The sequence below is a fragment of the Typopeltis vanoorti genome, chromosome 20, assembly GCF_054136105.1.
Source record: "Typopeltis vanoorti isolate ZY-2024b chromosome 20, IOZ_Tvanoo_1.0, whole genome shotgun sequence".
Taxonomy (NCBI): Eukaryota; Metazoa; Arthropoda; class Arachnida; order Uropygi; family Thelyphonidae; genus Typopeltis; species Typopeltis vanoorti.
Window position 1 is genome coordinate 77,173,597 of NC_143568.1, and position 15,369 is coordinate 77,188,965.

Sequence of the window (15,369 nt, forward strand, 5' to 3'; positions counted from 1 at the left end):
TATAGTATTAATAGCACAACAAATGGTCAGTAAAATTCCCAGTTATAAAAAAACAAATAAATACAAATAAAAAATTACAAATATAATTATATGGAATTTATATAAAAATGATGTGATAATATTTCCTATAAAGGGGATAACCGAAGGCATTCTGATCTGTTTAAGTTCAGTCAGTGTAGAAAGGTCTCGCAACTCTCTTTTACCATCTGGTTGATGGAGAGTTAAAATATCTAAAATAGCTAGTTAAGCTAAAAAAGTAGTCTGGCCTAGCAGAACATGCCATGAGCTCTATGAGGAATCAACTCCTATGTAAAAGCTTAGTTTTCTTCCAGAAAACTATTTGGTCAAGATGGCATTTTCTGCTAGGCCACAGTGTTCTGGTTTATGGTAAAGGATATAAGATTTATGTATCTAAGACTGATAACTGCAGATCTGCCAGTCTATCCAAAGTAAGACAAAGCATGGGATCTGGTAGATGCCTAGAAGATTGAGTGGAGAAAGGAAGATAGACATCTTCCTGATAGGACAAAAGGACACTACAATATTTGGAGGTTTTAGAATGTTAGCTGAACATTCAGAAATTCCTTTAATATAAGGGAGTGGAATCTAATAAAAGATTCATTAAATCCATTTTTTTTTATAAAAGCAGATTTAATATAATTCAATTCTTGCTGTAAAAGGTCTTTAGTGGAACAAATATTATGAGCACAGTGTAACAGGGTTTTAATAGTTCCAATCTTTTGACTAGGATAATGATGAGAATTAGCATGGATATTACAATCAGTGTGAGTTTCTTTTCTAAAAACAGAAAATTGTAAACTACCATCTGGTTGATGGAGAGTTAAAATATCTAAAATAGCTAGTTGAGCTAAAAAAGTAGTCTGGCCTAGCAGAACATGCCATCTCGACCAATCATAGAGGGTTTTTTTGGAAGAAAACTTAGCTTCTATATCGTAAATTCCTCACAGAGTCTTATATAAAGAGAGTTGAGATCCTTCTATACCAACCTAACCTAACTTAAATAGATCTGATGACCTTCGATTATCCCCATTATGGAAAATATTGCTACATCATTTTTATACAAATTCCTTTATTATATTATTGTAATTTTATTTTATTTTTTTATAATTAGATTTTTACTGACCATTTGTCCTAATGCTATAGCAGCACTTTTTGAAAATTATTCTTTACTTGTAATTCAATATTTTGTTTCATTTTTAATGTACTGAAGATGCCTATGATACATAAGCAAATATTTTACATCTAATACATTTTTTCACTTCAGTTTTAGTGTTTATTTTTTTTTTGAAAATATTTTTAGATAGCAGTTACTGCTGGCACAAGCAGCTGGTAAAAATTAAAAAAAAAGATGATGAGAGAATGTAAAAGAAGGATCAGAAGTATTATAAATTACAGGGATCATAATGTGTTTTCATGAGATAATAGTAGAGATTGTGAGTAATGCAGAAGAAAATGTGTTTTGCAGATGTGCACTAATGACTTGTTAGTCCAGTTTGTGTTTGGACACTTTACTAGGATGGAGTCAAGTATCTGTTATTTCAAGTATTCATTTTGTGGGGTATGTTTTAGGGAAATTGCATGAACAGATATTTCAAAGATGGTGTTAATGTCTTTTTGTGATGTTTTCTTTTAGAGAGATTTAAGTGATGAGTGGCAAGAACACAAATAATCTGTGAAATGGTCCTGTTGCTTTGATCTCATAATCTCATAATACGATTATGAACTAGTGTTGGAAGCATTACATTTGGCTGTAGATAAAGACACACACACACACACCCACACACACACACACACACACACACACACACACACACACATTCAAATTATGTTGTTGCATTGAAGAATCAGCATTTAGAGATTGAGTGTGGAGGGGGAACACATCTTAAGAGAGTCCTTTAACAAGGACTTTAGCTATTACTTACTATTTACACTAATCATTTTTCGAGCAATACTTACTTGATCTTGTGTCATTCTTAAGAGGATGGATAAAAATCTTCTTTGGCAAACATTTAATATATTTTATTGTTTCCTGTTGTGTTTTGCATGGCCTCTGCATATGAGCAACCCCCGCACCTCTTTTTTTTTTTAATCTAACCAATCGCTCAGTATATATCACTTTAATTTTTTTTTATTTATTTTTTTAACATATTATTTTTTTTTTTTTAATATGAAGCACACCAAAACAGGCAGTTAGCCTATGATATATTAGTATTAGTACTTAGATTGACTGAGGATAAAAATGATCTGGAAACCCTGTTTTAGAGGACAAACTTTTTCAGGCCGTTCAGGTATCCAATAACCAGGGTGGTGGTCTCGCACAAGGCAATGAAATTTTCATCTTCCACCTAGAGATGTTCAAAGGCATTCATGCCCATGGTAGTATTTGAACTCACGTGCTTTTGGTTTAGAGAGACCAATTATCTAACCACTTTGTCAGCACCAGGCTTTTAGGTGCTGCAATCAAAGGAAGGAAAAAGTATATCTTTTTTGATGTCATATATAAAAGAATTTTTTTTCCATTTTTGAAGCTGCAGTCTTCAGCCTTCTCCCCCAACCCCAACACACATCTTAGAAAAGTACAAATGCAAAAAATTCTCAAGATATCAAAGACTCATTCTGTACCCTGAATATCTATGAATTTTTGCTCTTTAATCTGTGTTTTACTATGTTTAACTCTATTTAGTTTGCACTGTTATTATTATTATAATGAACTATATACTCAAGGTGCCATATTATCACCTCTATTCAACATATACATTAACGATGTTCATAACATATCCATAAGAAGTCAAATATTTCAATATGCAGATGACACAGCACTACTAGCAATCCACACAGACATTAACACAACTCTCTGCAAAGCACAACAAGACCTAAACGAAATCACAACATACTTCCACCAAAACGCAATTCTAATCAACAGCACCAAAACACAGATGTTGATAATACACAACCCAAGAATCATACGCCCTGCATCTGTCACACATACCGCTGCATTAACAACAAAAATACCTGCCAATGTTACGAAATCAAACCTGTAACACATGCAAAAAATCTCGGTCTTTATATACATTCCCACCTTAAATGGACAAAACATATAGAATACCTACACACCAAACTCTGGATCAACGCAGCAAAACTCTTCCAAGTTAAAGACATTATTCCACCCAACATAAAAAAACTCCTATATCACGGTATCTGCGAATCCCTACTCAGATATGGAATAACAGTCTATGCAAATACATCAAACAGCCACCTAACAAAATTAGAAACATTACACAGGAAAATCGTCTCAACAGTGATCTGGACACCTTACACGCAACAACCAATATCCGACAAGCACATGGAGATACACAGAATTCTGAGCATTAAAAACCTGAAACACTACATGACATTAACAAGGAATTACTTCAACATCACCTATCGAAACAACAGCGACACATATCGTATAACACGACCTACAACAACTCTCTACATCCCACACTCTTCAACAACTCGTACGGTTCTTTTGTGAGATCACATCAGATACCCATGCAACTCAACAACCTACCAAGAAAGTTAAAACACGTAGATAACTACAGAACATTAAAAAACGAACTCTGGAAAATATACCAACAAAGTTAAGAAACCATTAACACTAATATACACATCATAAATCACTAGCATCCAATGCCTACATCCCATACATAAACAGTACCAACAACACAAATGGTGAAGGCTAAATCCCACTCTCTTCATAAAAGCTTCGAAGTAGGTGGGATTAACTTGCCTCACTCATCTACAAGTAATCCTTATAAGCAAATGCAGAAATTTGTTTGTATAATCACTCTTTCTCAAACTTTAAAAAAAAAAATAAAAAATAAAAAATTATACAAAAAATTCTGTTTAATCTTCATTGTTAATATTAGAAGAATGTGTGTTGTAAATACATAATATAAAGGCAAAAAAGTATTATTAAAAATTTTAATTGAAATCCAATGTAGGAATTGCAGCACTTAGTACTGAACTCTGTAAAATTATAAGGTGCAATGTCACACAAGATGTATATTGTATGTATAAATATTTTAGTATTTTTTTTTTTTATTGGTTATAAGAATTAAAAAGAATTAAAAACACTAAATTAGCTGTGTACAAGACAGTGTTCAAACCAGTTTTAACTTATGGATCTGAGAGCTGGGTCAGAAGTAAAACACTTGACCAAAGACTAGAGACCACAGATATGAGAGTCCTGAGAAAGATTATAGGCGTGAACAGATGGCATCAATGGCAATATCATATTAAAAACGAGGATATTAGGAAAGAACTTGACATTGTCAGCATCCAGGAATGCGTTAGCAGAGCTAATCTCAGGTGGTATGGTCACTTAAACAGAATGGACGAGGAAAGATTAGCAAAACAAGTGTTCTCTGCCAGGTTGGAAGCAAAACGACCCAGAGGAAGACCAAGATATAGGTGGATTGATACGGTACAAAGTGCTTTAGACGATAGAAATATAAGATCTGATAATGTTGGAGTCTTGATAAGTAACAGACTGATTTGGAGGAAAATTGTAGATAGGAAATTAATAATGATGTAATTTTTTTTGTGTAGTACTATCATATCCTGTACACCCCTTGAGAGTACATGGCAGGAATTTGATGATGAAGAATTAATACAGCAGTCATGATTAATCAACCTAACCATTTCAGCTTGGTCTTTCAGCTACAGTATTCTATAAAATGGCTTTTGTTCAAGTCACACAATTGTCATGCACAATACACTAAAATTGTAGTTTTTCTTTGAACCATGACATGTTTGGTTCTGAAATGGTATTTTTTCCCCTTGATTTTTCTCTTTTCCAAATTTCTCAAAACTCTGGCCATTTAGTCTTAGTCATTTATTCTTTTTCTTCAAAATATCTAGTTTTCTAGTTCTGCTTTCTTTCAAATGTTTGATAACCACTCTCTCTCTCTTTCTTTAATATCTCTCTGTTGTAGCAAATTAACCTCCATTTTATTTGGTTTTGGTTCCTATATCTCCTTGATCACAAGGAGAGGCAACCCAAGGACTGCTTTAGCATTCCTAAACTTCCAAAATCATGTAATTGCTTATATATGATAAAAACTTGTTTATATTTTTCTCTCCCTTTTCCCACAAATCAACACAAATGAGAAGCACTGTGGTTATTTGATGCTACTTATATAGTCACAGAAAACCACTCTTGTAGAAGCTCATAATATATGCAACAAGTTTCTTGTTTTTCTACCAAGATAAATAAGTCCAGTGTGTTCATGTTACAGCATTCTACAAAGTATTTCATCAAGAAATATGAATAATCAACAGAATATAATTTAGAATTAAAATGGATTCAGTCGTTTTTTTTTTTTTTAGATGAATCAAGATGTAGAAATACGTACATAGTGATAGCATCTTGGTGTTAGAAAAAGGGTCTTACAGTTGATTTAGAAGTAAAACTGAACTATTATGTTTACATAATTAGTCAACATTCACAATAAAAATGCTCTGCTTATTCTTTCCTTCTCACCCAACTCTCACCAAAGGTCACATATAGTTTTGCTTATTTATAATATCATCATGTTCACATTGAAATATTATACTTGATAATGGTTAAGATGTGGTTACTTTATTTGTATTGAACTTCTAATATGAAATTCAAAGCATTTCCTTATAACTAAATGGTAAAATTATAATAATGATGTTTGCTGATATAGTGTGTTCTGCTTAATATGATCATATGTGTTTAATGAAATTTTTTAATATATTAAAGTGATAATAAATTTGAAAGCCATATTACTAAACTGTTTTCCCTCAGTTTAAAAAAAAAAAAAAAAATTAACCTATTTTATTTCTCTGTTATATATAACTACCGAAAGTCATGAAAGTCTTGCAACTGGAAAATATCTTTCCAGTTGCAAGAAAATGGATGTGACTGTGCAATATGCATTTGTGTCCTGTAAAGAAGATGATTAATACTTCTCCTGCTGTCAGTCATTGTGATCTTGTGTGCCATAACAGTATTTCAAACAGTATGCCAAAACAGAGTGATAGTTGAATCTCATTTGGTGAAATGCCTGTATATATTTAAGCATTCTCTTTGCACAGTTGGTAACATGTTGAAGGAATGGAAGTCCACAGATAACACTGAGCCAAATATATGACAAGGCAAACCTAAAGTACTAACAAAGAGGAACTTATACTTTAAGATGGCCATTTATCTCATCTCACTGTCCAATTCTCCAGAATCGATGTTCAGAGATGTAAGCAGTCCCATTATTTGTTAAAAGCTGCAAACCATCAATTTCATTAGAAGAGCTCAGCTAGCATGACTTTATTAACAATAGTGAATGCAGAATGTTGATTTATAAGGGTAGAATGCAGAACATGCAGTGGACATTTGTCCTGATAATTATTATTAGAGTTTAATAATAATTAAACATTTCAGTTTAATTATTATTATTCAGTGCACTGTGATCATTAGTCACAGCTCATTGAATTTAGACTGCTAGGTCCCACAGTGGTATTCTGAATATTTGTGTCTATCCTGTATTGTAAGTTTAAAGTGGTGTTCCTTACACTTTTCAACATGATAATGCTCTATATCTCACTGCAATGATTGCAAACACATGAAGTGAATAACATCATCATCATACCATTACAGCGGCTAGCTTTCGATTAGATCCTAATCCAAACATGATAGAATATCTGCAAGATGAGCTGAAATGTGAAATTATAACAATATTGAGATAGCCCTTTTTATTAGCAGTTTTAAAAGCTTTAAATAATAGCATAATGTCCTTCTCATTATTCTTTTCTTTGAATTCTAAAGCACTTCGTAATATTTATAGAAATATTTAATCTCATCTTCCAGTAGTGAAGATCATATAGTAATTTTTAGTCATTACATAAATAAAGGTACTGCATCATATTTTTAATGGAATGAAGAAGTGTATGTGATTCATATCATAACTTATTTTGATATTAAAAAAAAAAAAATTATTTGCCAAAATCATTTTGCATTATTTGCATAAGTCATTTGTTAATAATAATAAATGATGAATTGATAACACTGGACAACACACAATTTGCCTCTGAAATGAAAATAGCAATTCTTTAATAATTTCGATGTACTAAACATGAAAATGATAATAAAATCTGTCAATTGGCTCTTGTTTAGGAGAGAATCAGTCTGCATTGCATACACAGGTGTCATTTGGCAACACTGTATTTCTATCTCCTGATTGCAACATATTGCATCAGCTAATCATACATTAACACCCCAGCAGCTATTGCATCATTGGCTGATGCAATCATTAGTATAAAGTGAAGTCTTGTAGGATGAGTAAGTGTTTGTGCAACTTTTTGGGCTACACAGGTGATCCCTGCAGTGCAAATCCAGCAGTAGTGATGCCTTGTGTTAATAGTGAAAATAACTTTCGTTACATTTGTGGGGGAAGTGATGTTTGCAAGCCAGGAAAAGGTCATCACTCCATTAGTGAAAAAGGCATATCAGCTTTATTTTGGATGTAAGATCAGGGACAAGACCTGGGTCTCACACACACATGCTGCAGTACGTATACTAGAAATCTTTCAGAGTGGCTGAAAGGCGGTAAACTGTCGATGCCATTTGCTGTTCCTGTGGTTTGGAGGGAGCCAAGCAATCATGCAAATGACTGCTACTTCTGCATGGTACCACCTGTTTTGGGGACATCACAAGTATACTAATATGCCATCTGCTCTCTGACCAGTTCCACATGGTGAAGGACTTCCCATTCCCGAACCTCCAAAAGAATTTTCCATTGATTCAGAGGAAAACGAGGATGGAGGTGAACTGATGTCAGGTTCTCCTGAGCCTTCAGCATCTAATGATTATCCGTATTGGCCACGTCATCTGCGCCACACATTCTTACACAAGAAGAACTGAACGACCTTGTTTGCATTCTGGAGTTGTCCAATGCCAAAGCAGACTTACTAGGATCAAGACTTCTACAATGGAATCTTCTCAAGGAAAAAGTCTGAGCAACTGTTTTGCACTCGTCAAGCAGTTTGCACTGTATTTCTGAATGAAAGATGACTTTGTGTTCTGCTACAATGTAGATGGCCTGATGAATGCCCTTCAAATCAAACATGACTTGCACAAATGCCAATTATTCATAGACTTGTTGAAATTGAGCCTGAAGGTAGTGTTGCTGCATGATGGAAATCAGCTTCCATCTGTTCCTGTCAGACACACTGTCTACATGAAAGAAACCTACGATAACCTAAAACACTTGTTTTACTGTCTTCAATACAGCAAGCACAGCTGGTATCTCTGGTGACTTGAAGGTAGTGTCTGTGTTGATGGGGTCTGCAGCTGGGATATATGAAGTATACTGCTGTTTATTGGGACAGCTGAGCAAGGACTTTGCACTATGGGAAGAGACTGGCTTGTGAGGAAATCTCTGAAGGTCGGAGAGAAGAATGTAATACTCAGCACTGGCAAAAAAGCACAAAATTCTGTTACTGCCCCTACACATCAAACTTGGTCTGGTAAAAAAAAAAACTTCATTAAAGCCATGAACTGGACTAGATCAGCTTTCAAGTAACCTGGTGGACAAATTCCCTCAACTCATTAAAGGGAAAATTAAAGAGGGAGTTTTTGTGGGTTCTCAGATCTGAGAGCTCTTCGTTGACAAGATGTTCGACAACCTGCTAGAGAGTGATGAGAAAAAAGCTTGGGACACATTCCATCTGGTGTCAACTAACTTCCTCGGAAATGTCAAGGCAGAAAACTACATGAACTGGTTGAGGACTTTCTCTGTATCACAAACTTGGCTGCATTATGTTGTTAAAAATATACTTGCTCCGTTCCCACTTATATTTCTTCCCCGACAACTCTGCAGCATGGTTAGTAATGAGCATGGTGAACATTTCCATCAGGAAATTGCAACGATGGAGAAATGATACCAGGGAAAGTGGTCCACTTCCATGTTAGTCAGCTAACATGGAAGTGAACCACTTTTCATGTTAGTCATTTTCATGTTTTTAACTGTTAGATGCTTGCTAGAGATGATCCTGAGCAACTATATATAGAGATTTCTTTGCATGGCACTTTTTGAAACCTTTAACATCATCGGCTGTGATGAGTATCAAATGCTATTTACATGTAGGATGGAAAAGTGACATCAAATAGAAGCAGACATTTACTGTGATAAGTATGCATTACTGTATTATATAAGAAACTATTGCTGATCTCTCACAAACCATAGCCAATTTTGCATTTTCATGGTCATATTTGTATTCATCACCTTGAAATCTATAAGAGGTAACTAAACTAATCTGGGGGGGGGTGCATGACTTTTGTCAAATTTTGTTGTCCAGTGGAACAATAAGCAGAACCTATTGTAATTCAGAAAAATGTGTTATTAGTGTTACTTGATTGATGGCATTCTTAAGCTTCCAACTTTTTTTTTTTTATCAATTTAGTCCCAGGGCAGGCTCTATGAACTAGAGAAGGTGAGTGAATGAATAAACATGCAGAGATGTATTTCACCTACTTTAAACAACACAAATTTGAATTATGGGCATGCTTTTAAAAATGTGCATGTTGAAATTCTGCACAACCTGCATTGTTTGTGCTGCTATGCTATGTGCATGTTCAAATGGTTTTTAAAACATTACAATGCAAAGTTCTTTTTTAATTCATGTTTTTAAGTATTAATTATTCACACTAAATAGTAAAGCTATGTATAGTTCTGTTTACTAATTCTAATAAATTGGGGGAGGGGAAAAGAAATACAAAATATTGACAAAACTTATTTGATTTCTATGCAAGCTATGTCATCTAGATGTTATTAAAATTCATTGAAATTGGTTAAACTGTTAGTTAAAAACTAGTTTTGTGGTATCATATATTTTACTTGCTTGTGTTGAGGAAATTGTGACATAATTAAATTTATTTTAACTGGCCTTGATGAATACCTGTTTCTTTAATATATACAAAGTATGTTCATACTTTTATTATTATTATTTTCAGCAACTAAAAGCAGCAGAAAGATATTTAAAAAGATTAGAATTCCAGCTATCAAAGGTATTTAAATAATACTTTGGAAACTATACACACACTTCCTTATTTAGTGAAATACATAAATTACTAAAAAAAAAAGTTGGGAATAATAATGATAAATTGAGCTGTGTTTTGTGCTGATGTATACAATAAATAGTGGGTGGCAGAGAAAAGTAAACTATAACCAGATATATCAGTAATAATTGAATGTGATTACAAAATATGAGAAATAAAATAATTAAAATTAGCATATCATAGCATGAGAAATAGCAGTTTGAAATCAGTTAATATAAGTGACAATGCAATGTTCGCATTGTTAGGAGAACTTTAGTTCCGAATAGAATTGCTAATTATTTTCTAGTGTCATTTGTTTAAAGAAAGCCTGTAAAAAACAATGTTTTGTGTGGAGTTTTGTTTTTATGCTGTACTTCATCAACAACAACCCTTTGGCATTGTGTATACTGAGATCTTTTTGTCATGGTTTTATGCTTACATGGTATTCCATCAATAATGATAACACCCTTTGGTTTGAAAGACCCAATTTGATTCCCATTCAGAGATGACAGGATTTTTCTTCCTAGGAACTTTGGTTTTTCATTTCACCAGACTGACAAACCAGCATGATAATACTTATAATTTAAAGTCATAGTAGGTTATGCAGAGAGGATTGGCTTCCTCATTATAGTATTAATTAAGCATTTATGGTGTCAAGTTACTATGCTTGTAAGCATTGCAGCATTTGCAACACTATAGAGGTTTCAATCAAACATTATTCAATCTAGAAATTGTTGTTAGGTTGCAGGTAACACTTTTTTGTTATTTGCCAAAAAATTATATTCTTGTTTCAACAAACAAAATTTGCATGTGAGGTATCTTCGCAACTAGGCTACTTGTATATAGAGACCATTGACTTCACATCAGTTGCTGTAGTATCCAGAACACGCTTTCTTTCATGACGTTATATTGCTATGTATCATGGGAGGAGGGATTACTATTCAGACCATTATTGACCTTTATTCAGGTACAGTTTAAGTGTGGGTGGCTCCCCCCCCCAAAAAAAAAAAAAAAAAAAAAAAACTTAGTGATCTATAAGATCACTCAAAATCTTACTGAGTAACCCAAAAGGATCACTCCTTATCTTATCAAACTTTTATCAGTGCTGCCTGTGCTCAGTGACAGGCAAAAATCTACAACCAAACAGAACTCCTCTACCCCTCAGAATCAACTCCAAAAACATTATTAAAATTTCATCAATTGGAGCCAGATCCAGAAGAAATACCAAGGTTGAATTAATGCCTAATTCATATATTTCCTATATACAAGTAGTAAAAAGGTGTATCATCTTATTATTAAAATACTCTGGATCAGAGACGTTGTAGAAAGCTTTTCCAATTGATTAGAAATTAAATTAAACTTGCCAAAATATTTCTGAAAGAAGGTGTGCATTGTATTATTGGGATGCAAAGATAATTGATGTGAAGTCATCAGCCTCTATATACAAATAGCCTAGTCATAAGATATATTATGTGCAAACTTTGTTTGCTAACACTTGGATAAAGGATTGAACAAGAATATAATTTGTTAGCAAGTTTGACTTTATATTATGTTCTGTAGGTGCAAAAAATCTATTACATGTGGAGAAAAATTGATAATTTTTCAGCTGTGTGAAACTTTTAAGCTGAGCACAACAGATTGAGGAATCATGCGTTTGCTAATAATTAAAATACTTGAATGACTTTGGCAATGATCATGATTGTAATGTTGCAATAGTTAATACCCCTAAACAGTAATTCAGCTTCTGATATTGTAAATTATACTTTTGTTCAACATTTCATATCACTTATACAAGATTTCCTCAGAAGTTATTTAAGTAACTTAATAATTGCTAAACATAAGTATTTTTTGAGCATTTTGTTTTTCTGGAAGAAGAAGAGTGAGGCATTTTTGGTGTTGATGAGTTTGAATTAGCCAAAAATTATAAGCATTAGTAAGACTTGATTGACAGAGAATGGATTGTCACAGGAGTAGAATGCAAGAGAGATTGTGTTTTCAAGAGGGTGAAGAGAATAGAACTGGGGGAGAGAGCATTGTTGATTAGAGAAGAATTGCAATCACCAAAAGTAGAAGTTCAGCGTGATGTGAGGCAGAATAGGGACTTCAGCTGTGAGAACATGGTTGCATGGAGGAAAGGGCACATGGTGAGAAGAAAACTGAATTCATATAACTACTGAGAGATAATTACCCAAAACAGCATGCAATGGAAGGTATAAAAAGTTTGAGGGTATTAAATCTGGGGATAGCATCAGAGAATTTGTCCATAAACAAAGTTAACATATGATCATTACAAAACACAGACAAAAAGGTGAGGAAGGTAAAATCAGATTATAAGAGAAAATGAATCAAACTGACCAGAGAAAATCTCAGAGTTCTTTCACTGTATGACAAATAAAAGGAAGAATGATTATGGAACGATAACTGTAATAAACACTGCTGATAGGGAGGTAACAGGATCAGAAGAAATAGTTGAATTACTTGAGTGATCAGTTTGTGTGTTATCTAAGTGGAAGTAATGCAGTGATGACAGTGATCAAGAGGGGAATTGAGGTAGATGAACTGGAGGTGTTTAAGATATTAAGAAAATCTTAATGGGAATACAAGCATAGAATTAGATGAGGTGTCAGCCCATGTTTTATGGGAAAGTGTAAGAAAATTAGCAGTTTCCATAATTAGGCTGTTTAAGTCTCATCATTGGGGGGGGGGGTCCCAAAGGAATGGAGAGAAGGCAAGAAAATCTTACATAATGGAAGTTTCAAGAAAGAGGGAGCAAATTATAACTCATTATCTTAGGAGCAGTAGATAAGGCACTGGAAAAGTTGGTTAAGGAGGAATTAAGGAATGGGCTGATGAAGATATGATACTCTGAGGGACAGCATGGCTTTTTTGAAGAGGAGATCTTATCTTAGTACTCGTTTTCTGCAATAAAGTAACATTTGAGATGAATAAGGGAAATAGCTACACCACAGTATTGCTAAACTTTGCAAAAGCATGCTGCGCAGAACGAATCCTATTACATAAGTTGGATCAAATGGTAATAGACATGAAGTTGGTGACATAGATAAGAGAGTGACTGATGGACAAACATCAGGGAGTAATATATATGGTGGAGTTGTATCAGAGAGAAGGCAGGTGACCATGGGTGTGTCACAGGGCTCTGCTGTGGCTGCTTGAAAACCACTTCTGGTTCAGTTTGTATATTAATAACATTGTGAAAGATTTGAAGGAAATATTCAGTTGTTTGCCAATGCTACTAAACTGGGAAAAGAAGTATTAATAAAGGTGATGTACCTAGTCTAGCCATAAATACTGTTAGAGCTTGAACAGAGCATAAACCTTTAATCTATCAGTAAATCATTTACAGCTTCGGCACACACAAACCACATGTATAACATGCATATAGCAGCACTCAATGTTCAAAATGTCTCCGTTTTGACTTCATATATGCCTGAAGTCTGTGAGGCCATGTATCGATGGTAACACACACAACATCACATGGAAATGTTGCCACTGCTAGCTCCAAATCCACCTTCAGACTGGCAATGCTGGTGTGTTGTTTCTTGTAGGCTTCTCTCTCAAGCTCAGAAAACAATTTGAAGTTCAGATTCAGATCAGGACTTCCAGATGGCCAATCAGATGGTGATATATGGTCTGGCACATTTGCCTCCAACTTGCTTTGTGTGCAGGGGTTGAGTCCTTGAGTTGGAAGATCCACTACCTACTGTGAAACAAGTGTTGTTCAGAGGCCTTTCCACATATTCCAGCATGGTGTCTTGATGCACTTTGGCATAGATTTTGATCCCTTTCTCATAGAAATGTAACTTGAATACCCCCAAACATCATCTCCCACCAAACCATCACTGACATAGGGTGATGACCTCTGAATCCTGGGTGCATAAGTTGTGGTGGCACGTGTGCAACCATCTGGTTCATATAACCAATTATTTTGGCAGTTAAGCGACTCTTCAATGGTGAAAATCTTCTCATCCGTGAAGAGAATATCTTTGTGTCCATTGTCCATGTACTGCCAGAGAAATGCTTTTGATTTTATCATCCTATACTTCATAAGTTGTGGTGTTAGGAAGTGTCCAGTAGAACAATAGGCTCTCGACCCCCCCCCAGGTCAACAGTTAGTATACTGACATCATTCTCTGTGAAACATTTATCTCTAGTGACATCACTTTGTATTCTCACAGGATTACAGCAGCAGCAGCATGCCTTCACAATCCTCAGAGGCTGTTCTGTCCTAACACACAGTGGTCAATCTGTTCTTTGGCAGTCAGATATATCTTCTGTATGATTTCTGTTAATAGGTTACTAATAAATGGTTAATAGTCTGAAACATAAACCTCCTACTGATCCTGAGTATTTTTTAGTGTGTTGAAAATAACAGGTGGCTGCATTCCAACCTTGCAAAGTGCTATTACAGCTACATAATTCTCATAATTTCCCCACTGCATGTTAACCCATACAGCTAGATAACTCTGTCTCTACTTGGCTGTGCATAACACCACTGATGGAATTGGGCTCACACAATTCTGTGGGCAAGCACAATGGGGGGTGGGTGTGTGGAAGTTGTAACTGTTTATGGCAAGGCTATATAGAGATTCTATAAGATGATTCATATAGACTAGCAATATGAATAAAAGATAATGACTGCTAATTTGCTATATCATAGTTTAAAGTTATGCACTTTGGAATGCATTAGTATAGGCAGTGTACTACATAGGTAGAACTGTGCTGCAAGAAATTCATGAGGCTAGGGATAATGTTGGACAGAGTTGAAGTTCAGAGGAGATATTATAGAAATGAAGAAAGAGCTTGAAGAATCATTTGGATGTTAAACGACAATGACAAGTAGGGATGAAAAATTGTTAGCCCTCTTATAAAATGCCTTGATATGACCACATCTAGACTTGTGCACAGTTTTGGTTGCAGGGATTTTTAGGTATATGAAAGTGGCAGTGAGGATTCAGATGCAAGTAACCAAAATGGTAACTGGTTTGTGGAGTACTTGCTATGATAGACTGAAGGCTTGTGGGTTACATAGTTTAGGTGATAGGCAAAAAAGAGGAAATATGATAGAAACATGTAAATTACTAAAGGGCTTTTATAAAGTACATGTTAAATACTTCAGTATTCATATATTTAGGAAATCCTTGAATTCACATAAATCTGTATTAACAAGAATTATTAGAGATTTGACTCTGTTCAATATTGCCCATGAAAATGTATAATATATGGTGTGTATG

General features: G+C 34.5%; 1 protein-coding gene across 2 annotated transcripts in view; it reads left to right on the forward strand.

The window, feature by feature from the left end:
• The window catches only part of LOC150095583 (rho family-interacting cell polarization regulator 2-like), a 327,613-nt gene that overhangs the window by 109,246 nt on the left and 202,998 nt on the right, over nucleotides 1-15,369 (forward strand). Inside the window, exons 5-6 of one of the 2 annotated variants that reach the window (XM_090410002.1) lie at nucleotides 9,484-9,513; nucleotides 10,034-10,087. In XM_090410002.1, coding sequence (XP_090266128.1) covers nucleotides 9,484-9,513; nucleotides 10,034-10,087 — 84 coding nt within the window. The remainder of the gene's footprint in view (nucleotides 1-9,483; nucleotides 9,514-10,033; nucleotides 10,088-15,369) is intronic. The other variant, XM_090410003.1, reaches the window with a different exon arrangement.